The 17,097-nt window shown below is 35.3% G+C and overlaps 1 protein-coding gene across 1 annotated transcript in view; it reads left to right on the top strand.

Annotated features, from left to right (window-relative positions):
• ADAM10 (ADAM metallopeptidase domain 10) overlaps positions 1-17,097 on the top strand; it is a 127,475-nt gene that overhangs the window by 44,829 nt on the left and 65,549 nt on the right. Inside the window, exons 3-4 of the mRNA XM_077881256.1 lie at positions 7,686-7,804; positions 9,856-10,014. Coding sequence (XP_077737382.1) covers positions 7,686-7,804; positions 9,856-10,014 — 278 coding nt within the window. The remainder of the gene's footprint in view (positions 1-7,685; positions 7,805-9,855; positions 10,015-17,097) is intronic.

Below are 17,097 nucleotides of genomic sequence, written 5' to 3'. Positions count from 1 at the left end.
AGAAGAAAGGATGCCTGGGTGGCTTGGTGGTTGAGCATCTACCTTTGGCTCAGGCCATGATCCTGCATCAGGGATCGAGTCCTGCATCAGGCTCGATGCAGGAGCCTGTTTCTCCCTCTGCCTATGTCTCTGCCTCTCTTTCTGTGTCTCTCATGAATAAATAAATAAAATCTTTTTTTTTTTTTTTAAAGTAGAAAACCTGAGAGTGTGGTATCCTGGAAGCCAAGGAAAACAATGTTTCAAGGAGGGGAGTGTTCAGTTGCTGCTTCTTGCTTTTCTTATGCTGAACATTAGCAATATTCCTAATCTATGTTACTTTTCTTTGAATTTTTGATGACCTTGCTGGATCTAATTGTGCAGGGTAGTCCAGATTTGGATACATTATACTTACATATAAATAGGGTAACAACATAACTTTTTTTTTTTTGGTGTGAATTTCTAGTGATTCATGAAAATAGCCAGTATATTTTTAGGCATTTTGGTTACAAGAGCATATTGGGCAATATTTGACCAACCATCTCTACTAATCCTGTGGTGATTGATTACAAGGACCCAGTTATGTTTTAAGTATAACATGGCTAATTTTTACTTGTGTATGAAGCACAAACACATTATTTAACTTAATTATTTGTGTGCATCTCTTAAATCTTAAATTATAATCACTTTGTATTAGTTAGGTTCCAAAACTGTCATTTCTGGGAGAGAGATGCTGAACCAACAAATCATATATGAACACAAAGTCTAGCATATCAGGAAGCTTAGAAATGATGGTATGGGACAAATAGTTGTGTTACAAGCAGTATTCATTGTTTGTTTTTTTGTTTTGTTTTGTTTTGTTTTGGTCCATAGTAAAACTGTTCTGACTCCCAAAATCTTCTTACATTTCAGTTTTGCAAATAGCTTACTCCTGCGTATCAAATGAGTGAGCCTTTCACATTCTAAATCTTGAGAGACTTTAAAGGTCACTTTGTCCAATGCTTTATTGAAAATTTTGCTATCAAAAAAAAAAAAAAAAAGAAAATTTTGCTATCATATGTGGTTTTTTCTTCTTTCTTTTTACTAACTATATGGTGATGAGATGATGGTATTTTTTTTTTTTTTTTTTTAAGATTTACTTATTTGAGAGAAAGAGAGAGTGTGTGTGAGTTCAGCAGGGAGAAGCAGAGAGAGATGGAGAGAAAATCTCAAGTAGACTTCCTGATGAATATGGAGCTCAGCAAGCTTGATCCTGTGACCCTGAGATCATGACCTGATCTGAAATCAAGAGTCAGAGGCTCAACTGACTGAGCCATCTTCCTAATTTCTTGTCACTTCATCAACCAGTTAATCATAGGTTATTAGTATTAAGTCTAGAAAAAGAAGTTCTTATTTGTGTTCTTTTTCTCCTGGAAGTTGAGATAATCAGTGGGGCAAATCAAAAAGCTGTCAGGTATTTTGCAGTAGCAGAGCAGCAGTACTTCTGCTTCATCGGAAACTTTATCTTAAGTGGGAGGAAGACTTAGGATAAGAAGAGAGTACAGTACTCACCTACAGGGAAGGAAACATGAGCTACTTGAATAGCCACAGTTGGATTCGTGAAACCTGGAAGTGGAGATTGGAGAGGAGAAGTTTAGATCCTTAGGCCTCCCTGGATCTGAATAGTTAACAGGGGCAGGAAAATGTGAATGAGAGTGAAATAATGGAGATCATAGGGAAGAGATGATGATTGGTTTTATCTTTAAAAAAGAGAGATCTGAGGGGCATCTGGGTGGGGCAGTTGGTTAAGCCTCCTACTCTTGGTTTTAGTCCAGGTGGTGATCTCAGGGTTGTGAGATCGAGTCCTCTGTCCAGTTTAGGCTCATTGCAGAGTCCACTTGAGATTCTCTCTGCCTCTCCCTCTGCCCCTCCTACTTGTACACACTCTCCCTCTAAAATAAATAAATAAATCTTTTAGAGAGAGTTTAGAAATAGATTGAATGCAGAGGGGCAAATTTCCTTCCTCACTTCCCCCCAGAAATGGAATAGGGAATATTGTAGTTTGAAGGGATATAATCATAGAGATGGTTTAGTGTGTTTGCCACCTGAAGAATAGCCTGCTTGCTGCCCAGACAAGTCTTCATTAATTTTGTTTTGGAGTCCCTTCTTCTCTGTATTAAATTCTACTCTTCTACCTTATTTTCCACTCTCCTCCCCTATTTTTAATTTGTTATTTATTGATTTTGAGGTAAAATTGGTATATTACATTATATAAGTTTTAGGTGTACAACATTATGATTTGTATTTGTATGTACTAGAAGTAATCACTACCCTCAGTCTAGTTATTGCCCATCACCATACAGTTGATCCCTTTAACCCATTTTTCCCACTTCCCAACCCCTTTTCCTCTGGTAACCACCAGTCTGTTCTCTGTATCTATGAGTTTGCTTTTGTTTTGTTTGTTTTGTTGTGTTTTTTAGATTCCACATATAAGTGAAATCATGTGTTGTCTTTCTCTGTTTGACTTATTTCACTTAACACAATACCATCAAGTTCCATCCATGCTGCTGAAGATAACAAGATCTCTTCCTTTTTTATAGCCAAGTAGTATTCCAGTGCATAGATACACCACATCATCTGTATCCATTCATCTATCAGTGGACACTTAGGTTGTTTCTATATCTTGGCTATTGTGAGTAATACTTAAGTGAACAGAGACACAGGCAGAAGGAGAAGCAGGCTCCATGCAGGGAACCTGATGTGGGACTCAATCCCGGGTCTCCAGGATCACACCCTGGGCTGCAGGCGGCACTAAACCACTGCGCCACTGGGGCTGCCCTATTTTTATCTCTTTATCATCTCATTTGCATTTGAGATTTTAAAAGATGGCTTATTTGCAGAGACTGATACTACATTAAGACTAATACTGCACTCTGTATTAGCTTGACTTTTTAATTCACATGTTTGAGATGCATTTGTGGTGTGGTAGGAAGAGCAACATGCAGCAACCAAATACTGAAGTTCTAGTCCTAATTCTGGTCTTGTGACCCTGAGTCATACCCTTTGATAAAAATATTCCTCATAACTCCTTTGCAGTTACTGTGAGGATAAGATGTATGACATATGTAAAAGTGCTGTGAAAATCATAAACCTATATACATTTAGGAAGGGTGTTATAATCCCATTATTATCATCACAAATCACTATCTCGATTGGTTCTCTTGGGGCTTTTATCACTAAGGGATATCTTTGGCCACACAATTTTATTTTATACTCCAGGTCTTTCGAATACAGTGATTTTTGAAATTTACTTATCTATCTATATTTTGGTAAAATAACCTGTAACTTACTATTTAAACCATTTTTAAGTGAACAATTCAGTGGCATCGAGTACATTCATAGTGTTGTGCAGCTACTGCCACTGTCCTTTTTTTGAGCTTTTTCATCTTTTCAAACAGAAATTCTTTACCCATTAAACAATAATTCCCCATTTCTGCCCTCCTACCAGTTCCTGATAATCTCTATTCTACCTTCAATTTCCATAAATTTACCTATTTCTAGGTACCTCATATGAGTGGTGTCATGCCATAGTATGCCTTTTGTGTCTGACTTAGCAAAGTGTTTTCAGGGTTCATCCATGTTGTAGCACGTATCAGAGTTTCATTCATTTTTAAAGCTGAATAATCCATTCTATATGTATCCCACTCATACATACATTTTTTAAAATCCACCTATTGGTGGACATTTGGGATGTTTCCATCTTTTTCTATTGTGAATAATGCTGCTATAAACGTTGGTGTACAAGAATCTGTTTGAGTCCCTGACTGTAATTCCTTTGGGTATATAAACCTAGATGTAGAATTGCTGGGTCATATGGTAATTCTCCGTTTAACTTTTGATGAACCATCAAACTTTTTCCAGAATACAATGATTTTTATAAGGCAGTGTTCACTATATTTTTTCTGACCTTTGAACCAAAAGTTTAAACAATTGAAAAACCAGATTGTTTTTTATTCAGGGCTTGTTGAGAAACTGGGAAGATTGAATGTGGTTAGCTAATTATTTTATAATATGTTATCCAACAGGAATGTTGCAAAGAAGTTATAATTCATAGAAATATTAAAATAGCATAAAGATATGTATTAAACAGATAGTAGAATTAAAATTAAGAAATTGGAATTTAGTGACTTAGTTAATGGAATAAATTATATCCATGTCTGATTATTCATCTATCAGTTGATCTATTTCATAGATTGTGACAGACTTTAATTCAGTCTGGCTTCTTTCTACCATTTACCTGCCTTTCAGGCTATTGCTCCATTCCCTCTTCTGTTCGTACATGTTTTAGATGCAAATTAATATTGATATTAATAAAAGCAGTACATTTGGGGGGTATGATTAAAATTTGATTTTTTTTATTTTAAAATTTTATTATCTATACTGCTACTTGATTGTGCATGGATAATTAAGAACTGATTTTATCTATGGGTTAGTCCAATTTAAATCAATGCGGAGAATAACATTTTGTACACGTGAGGTGATTTTCTTAGGCTGTCAGTATCAGGGTTGGAAGAGACCTACTTCAAGTGTTCTTAAATTCTCTCTGTTATAACTTCCCTCCTAGGGTTCCTATGTGCTTAAACATTTTAAGTGACATAAAACTATTTTGGGGACATAGATTGTTCTTATACTGAGCTAAAATGTCTTTTGGAAGTTTATTCCCTGCCCTTTTTTGCATATAGAATATACTCTTGCTTATACTCTTGCTCTTATAATATTGCCGAATTAAAAATCTTGAATGATAAATATATTGAACTCTTGGATATTTAGTGTTTCAGTTTAACAAAGATACTTTTTTAAAAGATTTTATTTATTTATTCAGGAGAGGTAGAGAAGCAGAGACATAGGCAGAAGGAGAAGCAGGCTCCATACAGGGAGCCTGAGGTGGGACTCCATCTCAGGACCCCAGGATCATGCCCCAAGCTAAAGGCAGGCACTTAACCACTGAGCCACTCAGGCATCCCAAAGATGCTTTTTTTCAGATGCTCTTTGTACAGTGAGTTAGAAGCATATAATGATAAGTTAATGATTTTTCAAAATATTGTGATCTTTGAAAAAATAGTGTATTTTTTTATACCTGCATAAATGATTAAGAATTTCCTATCAGTTAGCAAAAGAAATTTTATAACAGACAGATGTGCAGTAAGAATTCAGGCAGGATTCCTGTTTCTTCGGGGTAGCCTATTTTTAACTTTGTAGAGTTCCCATTTAGAAGATGTGTTTGACTTTTTGATTACTTGGGGTAGGAGATGGAAACCTTAAGGCTTAGAGGATGCCTTTCCTACCCTAGAGTCCTTGTCACAGGACCTGGGAAGCTTTAGGAGTTTTGGTGAGTGTTTTAGGCAAGTGGGAAATGAGTATAGCTTCAAAATAAAAGAGTGCCAAGATTGATACGAAATTAAGGAAAATAAAAAATAGAAAAAGTTGAAAAAGGCATATAACTTTCTAAAGTTAATGAGTATACCTTGTTGACCCTTACATACTAAAAAATGAGTTTTTCTTTAAAATCAATTTTTAAAAGTATAATTTATATATTGTTTTTAGTATATATGCTGCTGAAGTGAGCAAAGTATAATTTACATAAAATAAAATATACAGTTGGCCCTTGAACAATGTGGGAGTTAGTGGCACCAACCCTTCAATGCAGTCAAAAATTCATGTACAACTTTTGACTCCCCCAAAACTCAATTACTGATAGTTGCTGTTGACTGGAAGGCTTATCAATCTATACAACAGTTGATGAACACATACTTTGTATGTCTTATATATTATTTATTTTATTCTCAAAGTAAGCTAGAGAAAAAATGTTAAGAAAACAGTACTGTACTATATTTATGGGGAAAAAAATCCAAGGGTGAGTGGACTCATGCATTTCAACTCCATGTTTTTCAAAGGTCAACTGTAGGGCCACCTTGGTGGTTCACTTGGTGAAGCTTCTTCCTTCAGCTCAGGTCATGACCTCAGAGTCCTGGGATGCTCAGCAGAGTCTGCCTCTCCCTTGCCCTCTGCCATTCCCCCTGCTTATGCTTGCGCATTCTCTCTCTCTCTCAAATAAATAAATAAAATCTTAAAAAACACAAAAAAGAAACAAAAAACAAAGGTCAACTATACTCATTTCAAGTTTGTAGTGTGAGTTAAGTTTTGACACATGTATGTATTTGTGTAACTGCCATTCAAATCAAGATAATAGAACATGTCCATCATAGCCAAAAGTTCCTTCATCCCTCTTTGCTCTTAGTCTCTCTTCACCCCAGGCAACCACCCGTCTGCTTTCTGTCACTGTAGATAGGTTTTTGCCTATTCTAGAATTACATATATATTCTTTTGAGTCTTCACAGAAGTGCATATTTTTAGTAATTTGACATTTTTTTTATTGCTGAGTAGTTTTCCATTGTATGAATAAGCCACAATCTTTTTATTTTTTTTTACTTGTTGATAGACATTTAGGTTATTTCCAGTTTTTTATATTATGAATAAAACTGCTATGGACATTTGTGTTCAATTTATTTTTGTGGACTTAACTTTTTATATTTTCATTTCTCTTGGGGTAGAATTGTGGGTCGTAGGGTTTTCATATGTTTAATATTAGTAAAACTGTCCGTTTTCCAAAGTGATTGCTCCATTTTGTACTTCTTCCAGCAGTGTGTGAGAATTCAAGTTATTCCACATGCTACTAACATTTGAGAGTTGCTAACTGAACACTTTGGTTCAGATTCATTGAGAAATTGTGCTATTTGCAGACTTTTATGACAATTATAAAAGAGATGATATACTTTTAAGAGTTTAGTAATGATAGCTAATTAGTTACCATTTATTTGCAATTCCTGTGTGCCAGGTGTTGTGTTATTGAGTTTACATGGATTATAAGCTGTCATCCTTAAAAGAGTTTTAAGGGATAGAATGTATTATCTTTATTTAACAGATAGGAATCCTGGGCTAGTAGATTTTAGTCACAAGATTTGATTTGTAGTTTGATTTAAATCCTAGATTCTGTATTTAATTTTACCTCAATATTTTGGTCTTTCTCTTTCCTTTATAGAAGACAGTTGAGAATGAGTATGATTTGGGCTAATGTCATGGTCTTTGGCTTCTCAAATTAAATTAAGGAAGGTTTAATGATAATTAGAAGAATTAGAAGCCCTAGGGAAAAAATATAGGAGTTGAAGGTTTGTGTGTGTATGTGTATGTAAAAGAGCAAGCATGTTTGCTTTCCAAGAAGAGTCATTAATATCAGTGGCACTTTTTAATGTATTGTTTGAGTTGTGAAAAGTAGGGGAAAATGGTAAAGCTGCAGAATTACTAAAGAGGTAAAGAGGAAAGGCAGGTAGTGGTGAATTACAGTAATTGGTTCAAGAAGCTTGTTTTTATGTCCAAGCAACTTAGTTGCTATTGAAATTAACTTGTTTTACCATGTAGGAATCAGCCTCTCGGCATTTAATTTATAATATATCTTAGTTACTGTTTAATTTTATATAATTTAGATTTGTATCACAGCTATTAGGTTGAATTTTAGAGCAAAATTTTTAAAAGAAAAATCTTGGACAGTATGTTTCCAAGTAGACAATGGTGTGAAACAGTGAATATTTTGCAGTCTTCTTAATAAAAAAAAAGTTGTTTAAAATTTGGGTCCTTTTAATTTCATTTTTTCCCCTTTTCACCCTGTTTTTCAGACATTTCAATCTACGAATGAAGAGGGATACATCTCTTTTCAGTGATGAATTTAAAGTAGAAACATCAAATAAAGTACTTGATTATGATACCTCTCATATTTACACTGGACATATTTATGGTAAGTTGAATCTTAGAATTCTTTTCTTTAGTTTTTCTACACAAAGAAACACACATATTTTGAGGTATAAGCATATATTTCAGAAGGGTGGGATAAGTCCTGAGATTTAAATATGTCATGAAGGGTAATGATCTTTGAAGAATGAATGAACTCTTAGACCTATCTTTATATGTATATTTAATATTGAATTATACAATGCCATACTTCTGAAAAGTATGAAGTGTTGATTCTCTCAATACCTACAAAGTGTTAGATTCTTTAAAAGTTTTTAAATTACTTCTTTCATTTTCTGATCTTTCGAGCAAAAAATTAGCTGTGTTTTATAAGAAAAGAGAAGAAACCGAAAGGGAGACTATAAAGGTCAACTAAACAGCCAAAAATAATATGACAAAGTCATTCGTAGGAAAATCCTTCCAGGGCTATCCTACCTGAATCTATTTGCTGTGTACACAATTCTAACAAATTCTCTTACTACGACTGATTAAGAAGGTACTGGGGGGATGGGGAGCACACTTAACCCAAGATAAAGTTACATTTGACAATTGAGTAGTGTGGGAAGAACAGTCAAAATCTTTAGGAGGTATTAGGGTCAAAATATCATTATAACTGTACATTAATAAATATTCAAGAGAATTCTCAGTTATTAAGACAAAGTTAACTGAAAGTTAAATTTCATTTCCACATATTTAGAGAAATTTCCACTCAAAATCATAACATTATTAAAAATTGTTTAAAAACTGTTTCTAATTTTTATAATGTCAAATAAATGAGACATTTCTATACTGAGAATTTCTTACTTGTAGATGAAACTTAGTTAATAAATTAAAAGTTTCTTGTACTCTTGTAATTCTGTAAACAAAGGAAAGTGTTTTTCCGTCAGTCTAGACTTTCAATCTCAAACCATAGTTTTCTGTTATTCCTTTGATCATTTATCTTTCTGGGCTGATAACTTTGTAGTGTCTGCCTTTCTTTGCTAGGTGATGGTCAAAAAAAGTACAGGACTAAATGAGTTTGCAGATAGAAATCATGTTATTTAAAATACCAGTGTTTTGGGTTCTTAGCTTCAGTTCTTAGTTAATTCACAGTCGATTAATTAACGTTAATCTACAATTTAGAAACTGTGGAAAGCCTGATACTTATTTTAATGAGAAAATTTTAACAGATAAATTTAACTTTTAACACACCATTCTATTTTCCCCTTCTTAATATCTTTTGATGGTTGGTGCTCAGCTTTTCTTTGTGACTATCTCAAAATACTCTTTTTATCCTGTATTTTCTTTCACAAGAGAAGTATAATTGATGGGACAGTATTACAAATCCAGTATCTTAAAAAGGATTGTTGGTATGCTTTTGTTCAAAATACTTTATTATTTTAAAATGTATTTGTGAAAATAGGAGGCCAAAAGTCTCATGCAGATTGTATCAGGTAGGAAAAGAACTTTTTTATTAATAGTAATTGGAGCAAAAACTCAAAAGATGCTTTATTGTCTTTCTTTCCTTTTTTTTTTTTTTTTTTTAAGTAGGCTCCACGCCCAGCGTGGAGCCCAATGTGGGGCTTGAACTCACAACCCTGAGATCAAGACCTAAGCTGAGATCAAGAGTCAGACACTTAACCAACTGAGCTACCCAGGCATCCCTCAAAAACCACCCAGGCGCTCCTCAAAAGATACTTTAATATCTTTATTTTTGTAGTGCATATTTTATCAGTGGATCTGCTTGCTTCTTTCTGAATTTAAGTTAATTTAACAATTATTTATTGAATGACTTGAATGCTTGCCAGATACTATGCTTAGATGCTGGGAATAGGTTTGTCAGTGAGACAGATGTTCTGTTTGTCACTGTTGTTATCTAATAATCGTATAGATTTTAACCAAGTACTAGTTGCTAATCACATCTCAAATTCAGCTTGATATATTTTATGTGAAAAGTAATTTCCTCAATAAATTTGTGTTCAAGTTCTTAAAATATGTAAGAATGGCTTTTTGAAGAAGAATGAATTTAACACTTATGTGAAAATTAATTTTTCAAGAGTTTCTTGCTTTCATTAAAAGGTGAAGAAGGAAGTTTTAGCCATGGGTCTGTTATTGATGGAAGATTTGAAGGATTCATCCAGACTCGTGGCGGCACGTTTTATGTTGAGCCAGCAGAGAGATATATTAAAGACCGAACTCTGCCCTTTCATTCCGTCATTTATCACGAAGATGATATCAGTAAGTACTTAAATTTTATCAAGTAGCCTTTTGCAAAAAGGCATATATATAGTTAAAAGTATATAGAGACATAGAAAACCTGAGCTATTTTCAGTCCTAAGCTATTAATCAGGCTAGAAAACATTTTCACAGCCAAAATCTTAGTTTAACGAATAATAGACCTATATAAGGAGGTAATTTCCTTGTCAATCCATGCCAGTCCTACTTTGTTGATAAGATAAAACAATTTCTTCCTCCCTCCCTCCCTCCCTTCCTTCCTTCCTTCCTTCCTTCCTTCCTTCCTTCCTTCCTTCCTTCCTTCCTTCTCTTTTGTTCGTTCATTTGAAAGATTTTATTTATTTATTAGAGACAGAGAGAGAGAGAGGGAGGGAGAGAGGCAGAGACACAGGCAGAAGGAGAAGCAGGCTCCATGCAGGGAGCCTGACGTGGGACTCGATCCTGGGTGTCCAGGATCAGGCCCTGGGCTAAAGGCAGGCTAAACCGCTGAGCCACCCCAGCTGCCCGATAAAACCAATTCTATTTGAACTATGAGTCAACCAACTCTGACTGAATTGGAAATTCTGTATTCTGATATCAGCCAGTCATTTAATGCCATAGTGTCTTTGTGTGTATGGCCTTCTGAAGCATCATTATTTTCTTCTTCTTCTTTTTTTTTTTTTATTTATTTAAGATTTTACTTATTTGAGAGAGAGAGTGAGAAAGAGAGCACAAGCAAGGGGAGGGACAGAAGGAAAGGGAGAAACAGATTCCTTGCTGAGCAGCAGGGAACCCAACTTAGGGCTCCATCCTAGCACTCTGGGGTCATGACCTGAGCCAAAAGCAGACACTTAACCAAATGTGCCACCCAGGCTCCTCCTCCTCCTCATTATCTTCTAATGTAAATTTCAGGGGGGAGGGCAGCCCCGGTGGTGCAGTGGTTTAAATAAATCTTAAAAAAAAAATTTCAGGGGGGGATATTTGTGTAGTATTTAAGGAATATTTTAGATATTTTTGTAATTTCTAAATCCTTTGAATCTTTCTTTATGGAATCTTGAAATAATGATTTGATTTCAGCTTGATAAGACTCCAGGTTTATCATGATGGATTTTGTCCTTTACCATGGTTTTTATGTGATGGTAATTTGTTGGGAGAGTTTTCTTTCTGTGTTTTTTTTTTTTTTTAATTTTTATTTATTTATGATAGTCACACAGAGAGAGAGAGAGAGAGAGAGAGAGAGAGAGAGAGAGGCAGAGGGAGAAGCAGGCTCCATGCACTGGGAGCCCGACGTGGGATTTGATCCTGGGTCTCCAGGATCGCGCCCTGGGCCAAAGGCAGGCGCCAAACCGCTGCGCCACCCAGGGATCCCTCTTTCTGTGTTTTAAGAGTAGAAAATGTACTTAGATTTCACTGTTTAATTTTACCATTGTCCATATATTTCTGGTCCTCTAATCACAAGAATGCTTCCGTGAAATACCATAGAAATACATTCTTCTAATTTATAATGCTTAAATACTCATGTTTTATTAAATACTCATTTTTTTTTAATACTCATGTTTTTAATGAGTTTTATTTTTGACTGTAGTTAGGCTAGTCTCTCATTTTTTTGCCTGTTTTCCTAACTGGGCAACTTTCTTCTGGCTTCATTTTCCATTCTACAACCAGAAATTTATGTCAGTAATTTCATTCTCACTCCTAATAATCTACTGAAAAGCCTAACCATCTTGGCTTTTTGCTCCATCAGCTCTGACAGTTTCCATACTTCTTCATTCTTTCCAACTGCTTGTTATCTCTGATGCTGGATTGCAATAGAAAATAGAATAATTATTCTAGATAGTATGCATTTATAATATTTAGCTACTTGTTAATTCATAAATTCATTAGTGCTACTTGCCTATATTACTGTTATTATTATTATTATTTTTAATGCTACTGCCCATATTTTTACTCATCCCTGTTTGATTCCTTTTCCAGTTTCCCCTACTGGTATTTCAGACTCTTCTCAAGATCTGTGCTACAGTCCTTCACAAGCTGGAATATGAATTCCTTTGCCTTCCTTTCTTTGTGCCAACAGAATTACTATTTACTTGATTTGTATGTTACTTTGTAATTTTGTTAGTGATTTAATCTTCTTGCAGGTTTTCCTTTCCTATGAGGGTATATAAGTTCTCCAGCTGTGGTTTCTGTTTCTTTTGCTCCTTTAACATTCCAAATGTTATTTATATGTTTTTTTTTTTTTTTAAAGATTTTCTTTATTTATTAATGAGAGAGAGAGGCAGAGATACAGGCAGAGGAGAAGCAGGCTCCATGCAGGGAGCCTGACGCGGCACTTGATCCTCGGACTCCAGGATCAGGCCCTGGGCTGAAGGCAGCACTAAACCGCTGAGCCACCTGGGCTGCCCAATTCCAAATGTTATTTAATCTCTGGAGCAGATTCTTTTTTTTTTTTTTAAAGATTTATTTATTTATTTATTCATGATAGACATAGAGAGAAACAGACAGACAGAGGGAGAAGCAGGCTCCACGGTAGGAGCCCGATGCAGGACTTGATCTTGGAACTCCATGATCGCGCCTTGCAAAGGCAGGCGCCAAACTGCTGAGCCACCCAGAATCCCCTGGAGCAGATTCTTTATAGATACTTAGTGAAATCTTGAAACATTTTCTTTACAAGATTTTCTCAAAATCAAACAAGGCCTTTTGGGAAAGGAGGGAGAGAGGAAGAGAGTAATGGACAGATTTTGAATTCCTGTTTTTATTTGTATTATCAAACTTGATCCTTTACTGATTTACACTTCCCATAAGCACTCTAAACTGTTTGTTCTGCCTTTTATGATTTCTATTATTACATCTTCTCTCTCATTTCCTTCCTTCTCCTGTCTACTTGTAAGTAGGTTAAGCATATTCTGCTCTTTTTTCGCACTTTTATTTCTTCCTGTCCTATAATTGCATTTTTCCACTTTGCATCTTCCAAATACCTTCCTTTATGTCAATCTTTCTTTTTCCCCAAAGATGATGAGTTAGCTTGAAAGATCAATTACATTGGATGTGACTGAGTTTACTGTTCCTTTTGGCATTTAACTTTACCATTGAGTTCAGCTATTTTTACTTCTAATAACATACTAATAATATGTATGTTCATTAAAAGAAAAAAAACGGATGTTCCTGCTAAGGAGATCTTTTCACATTATTATTATATACCAATAGTAGTATTAGAGCTTAGAAATAGTGATGTTTAGAGTGATTTTGTTTATAATATTTTCAACCACTTAAAAATGTAAAAACCTTTCTTAGCTTGCATACCAAACCAGACAACGGTAGTTTGTTTTCCCCTAACTCACTTTTAGTTGGCTCTTTAACCTCTCTGGGTAGAATACCTAAGGTTATAATACTAGTAGTAGTAGTAGAACAGTTATTACTGTTTAATGTGTCCCTGGCATTATATAAGGTTTTTTGCTTGCATTATTTCATTTAAACTGCATAATAGGGATCCCTGGGTGGCTCAGCGGTTTAGTGCCTGCCTTTGGCCCAGGGCGTGATCCTGGAGTCCCGGGATCGAGTCCCACATCGGGCTCCCTGCATGGAGCCTGCTTCTCCCTCTGCCTATGTCTCTGTCTCTCTGTCTCTTTCTCTCTCTCGGTGTCTCTCATGAATAAATAAATAAAATATTTTTAAAAATATTAAAAAATATAAACTTCATAATAACACTAAAAGTGTAATAGGCACACATATCCCCCTCTCCCCAGCTTTATAGGTAAGGAAACTTAAGACTTAGAAAACTTATGTCACTAGATTATGGATCTTGTGTTCTTAACCATGTGCTCTTCTGCTTTACTCATGGAAAAAGCTTAAATTCTAACATTACTCCAAGGGTTTCTGGGGCTTTTCTGAAGTCTGTAAACCTCTCTGAATGATACATTTGCATCTCTTGTTATTTTGAGCCAAATTCTTTCCTCAGTGGATGTTCTACTTTACAACTAATTAAAAGGGAAAGGCTGTTCCTTTAATGTATGTTATTATTTTCTTTCTTTTTTTTAAATATTTTATTTATTTATTCATGAGAGACACAGAGAAAGAAGCAGAGACCTAGGCAGAGGGAGAAGCAGGCTTCCTCTGGGGAGCCCGATGTGGGACTCGATCCTGGGACTCCAGGATCACGCCCTGAGCCGAAGGCAGATGCTCAACCCCTGGGCCACTCAGGCATCCCTGTATATTATTATTTTCATGTAATTTGCTTAAGTGCCAATAATTTATTTTCACAACTAAATTATGTGTGTGATTGTTTAGATCATTGTGTATATGCCTGAGTGAATTTAGTATCCTGTATGTGTTATTCTCAGCAGAAGCAAATGATGGGTGAGGTATACCAACTTGGGTAGGGGTTCTGATGAGAACTTGGCTACCCTTCATTTAATACCATTTATGCAACTGTAAGCATAGATGTATGAAGCCACCATGGAAAATGATATTGCTGTTCATTAGGGGAATATGGCTTCTGAGGCAGGATCAGAACACAGAAACAGTTTCCAGTGAAATGTTCAATAACTTCTCTAGGCATTTTGATACTCACATGTGATGGTGATAATCACATGTATTTATCAGCTTAAAATTCACACTAGTTCAATTCTGTACTTAGGTAGTAAAAAGCACTTTTTCCTAGGAGATAGAAGTGTGAACAGTTATGGCAAGGTAAGAATACCATTTAGTCTTTTCTTCATGGTTTGTAAATTTGGAGATTAGATAGATAATCTGCATAAGCAATCTTGCTATCTTACATATTTATATTCAGACATTAAACTAGGAATTCATTGATGTGGATATAACTGGTTTTGGCAGCTTAGGGAGTCTTAGAATCATGGATTTAAAGGTGACCTTATAGATCAACTAGTTTAAAGGGTTTCAGGGCTTAATTCATTTGCTCAAGCTCATAACAAGTTAGTGGCAGACATGGTAGGGAAAAACACAAGAGGTGTCAAAGAAGTGAGGCATGCCATATGTATGAGAAAGGAGTTAGAAGGGAAATCAGGATGATGCACTAGAATAGCTTTGTGACCTTATGGGAAGGTCTTACTTTTGTAATGCTAGTAAGTAGGTTTCATTTTCTATGTATAAAATGAGGGTGTTAGACCAGATTCTTTTTAAAAAAAGATTTTATTTATTTATTCATGAGAGACACAGAGAGGGAGAGGCAGGCTCCTGCAGGGAGCCTGATGTGGGACTGATCCCAGGACCCCCAGGATCACGCCCTGAGCCGAAGGCAAATGCTCAACCACTGAGCCACCCAGGAGCCCCTAGACCAGATTTTTAATATCTCTTATCTCTTCTAAACTTGAATGATATCTAACTACTTTTCCTCTAGAGCTGGAAATATTTTTTTTTTAAAGATTTTATTTATTTATTCATGATAGAGAGAGAGAGAGAGGCAGAGACACAGGCAGAAGGAGAAGCAGGTTCCATGCAGGGAGCCCGACGTGGGATTCGATCCCGGGTCTCCAGGATCGCACCCTGGGCCAAAGGCAGGCGCTAAACCGCTGCACCACCCAGAGATCCCTAGAGCTGGAAATATTTTTGATTTTGATTATCAAATGTCTATATAAAATGTTTTTGCATGTGAATGAAGTAGAAGTGTGTCCACCACCATTAACATTTTTCTTTTAAACAGTTGCATAATATTTTATTGTTTCATTGGTGAATATATTATTTACCAACCCATCAACTGAGTGGACATTTAGGTTGCTTCCCCTTTTTTGCTATTAAACATTGCTGTGGTATATATTATTTTCAAAACTGCTCATATGTAAAGTATACTATCTGATCATTTTTTGGCTTTTTTTTTTTTTTTGGCATTTGTATACATCTGTAAAACAATCACCATACTCAAGATAGTGTATATATCCATTGCTCACAAAAAGCTTCCTTCTACTCAGTGTAATCCTTCTCTTCTTCTCAACCCGTCTTTCCTCAGGCACTAAACTGCAGGCTAGTTTACATTTTGTAGAATTCTCTGCAAATGCACTTCTATATTATGTACTCTTAAAAATATTTGGTTTCTTTAATTTAGCAGAGTTTTTTTTTTGAGATTCATCCATATTGTATATATTAATAGTGCATTCTTTTTTGTTGGGTAGTATTTCATTGTGTGGAGAACATGTTTTTGCATTTGTCTGTTGATGACCATTTGGGTCGTTTCTGTTTTTAGTTATTAAAAAAAAAAGAACTCTAAAGCTTTTGATAAACTCATCAACTATTGATTGTTTAAAGATCATTTTACATATTATCATATGTAAAATTTTGTAAAAAGACAAGAGGATGAAACAAATACTAAGGACTTTTAATGTTTTGGTCTAATACCTGAGCTCTAGAGAGGGGATATTTTGGAAATTTAAGATGAGCCTGTGGAAGCAAGAGAGCAGAAGGAACATTCATCTTAGGTGAGTTGTGTATAGATTCTGTCTCCCTCAAACCAATACTCATACTTCAAAATGCAGTTCAAAGATAATCTCCTAGAAGCGTTTTCTGGCCCTCTCTTGACTGCTGTTTATGTATTGGTGAGTCCTCACTGTGTTTTGAATCCAGCAGTTTACAGGTCAGTTGTCCATATGATTGACCTCTGGTAAGAGTTGAGGAAGGAAAATAGCTGTTGACTGGATGAATACATTAAGTTCAACCAGTATTTAACTGTTCATTAACTGTGGATGATTTCAGCAACACTTAACACTTAGAGAGTTAATATTTAAATGGATACTTGTTTATATGTCTAACACACCAACTAGACAGTAAGCTCTTTGAGGGTCCATACTCTTTGTCTGTTAATTTTTGTGTCCCTGATATTTGGTAACTGATAGTTATTTCCTCTCATTATTTGTTTTGTAAATAAATTAGTGCAAATAAGAATAACATTGACATACAATTAGGAAATTTATGTGCATACATGCCTTAATTTTGAACAGGGTCTATGTTATAGTGATCTGTAAAGTGCTTAGAGATTTAAAACACACTTTCATGTAGAAACAGTTTTAAGTTGCAGACAGTTCCTAGTTATTGCAGGTGGAATGAAGGCTAAAAGGAGATTATTGGAGTCAGTTTAGAGGTCTTTGGTTAATGGATGAC

This window comes from Canis aureus, chromosome 32, assembly GCF_053574225.1.
Source record: "Canis aureus isolate CA01 chromosome 32, VMU_Caureus_v.1.0, whole genome shotgun sequence".
Classification (NCBI taxonomy): Eukaryota; Metazoa; Chordata; class Mammalia; order Carnivora; family Canidae; genus Canis; species Canis aureus.
The sequence above is the reverse complement of the archived record's forward strand: the minus strand, read 5'-3'. Positions and strand labels throughout refer to the sequence as shown.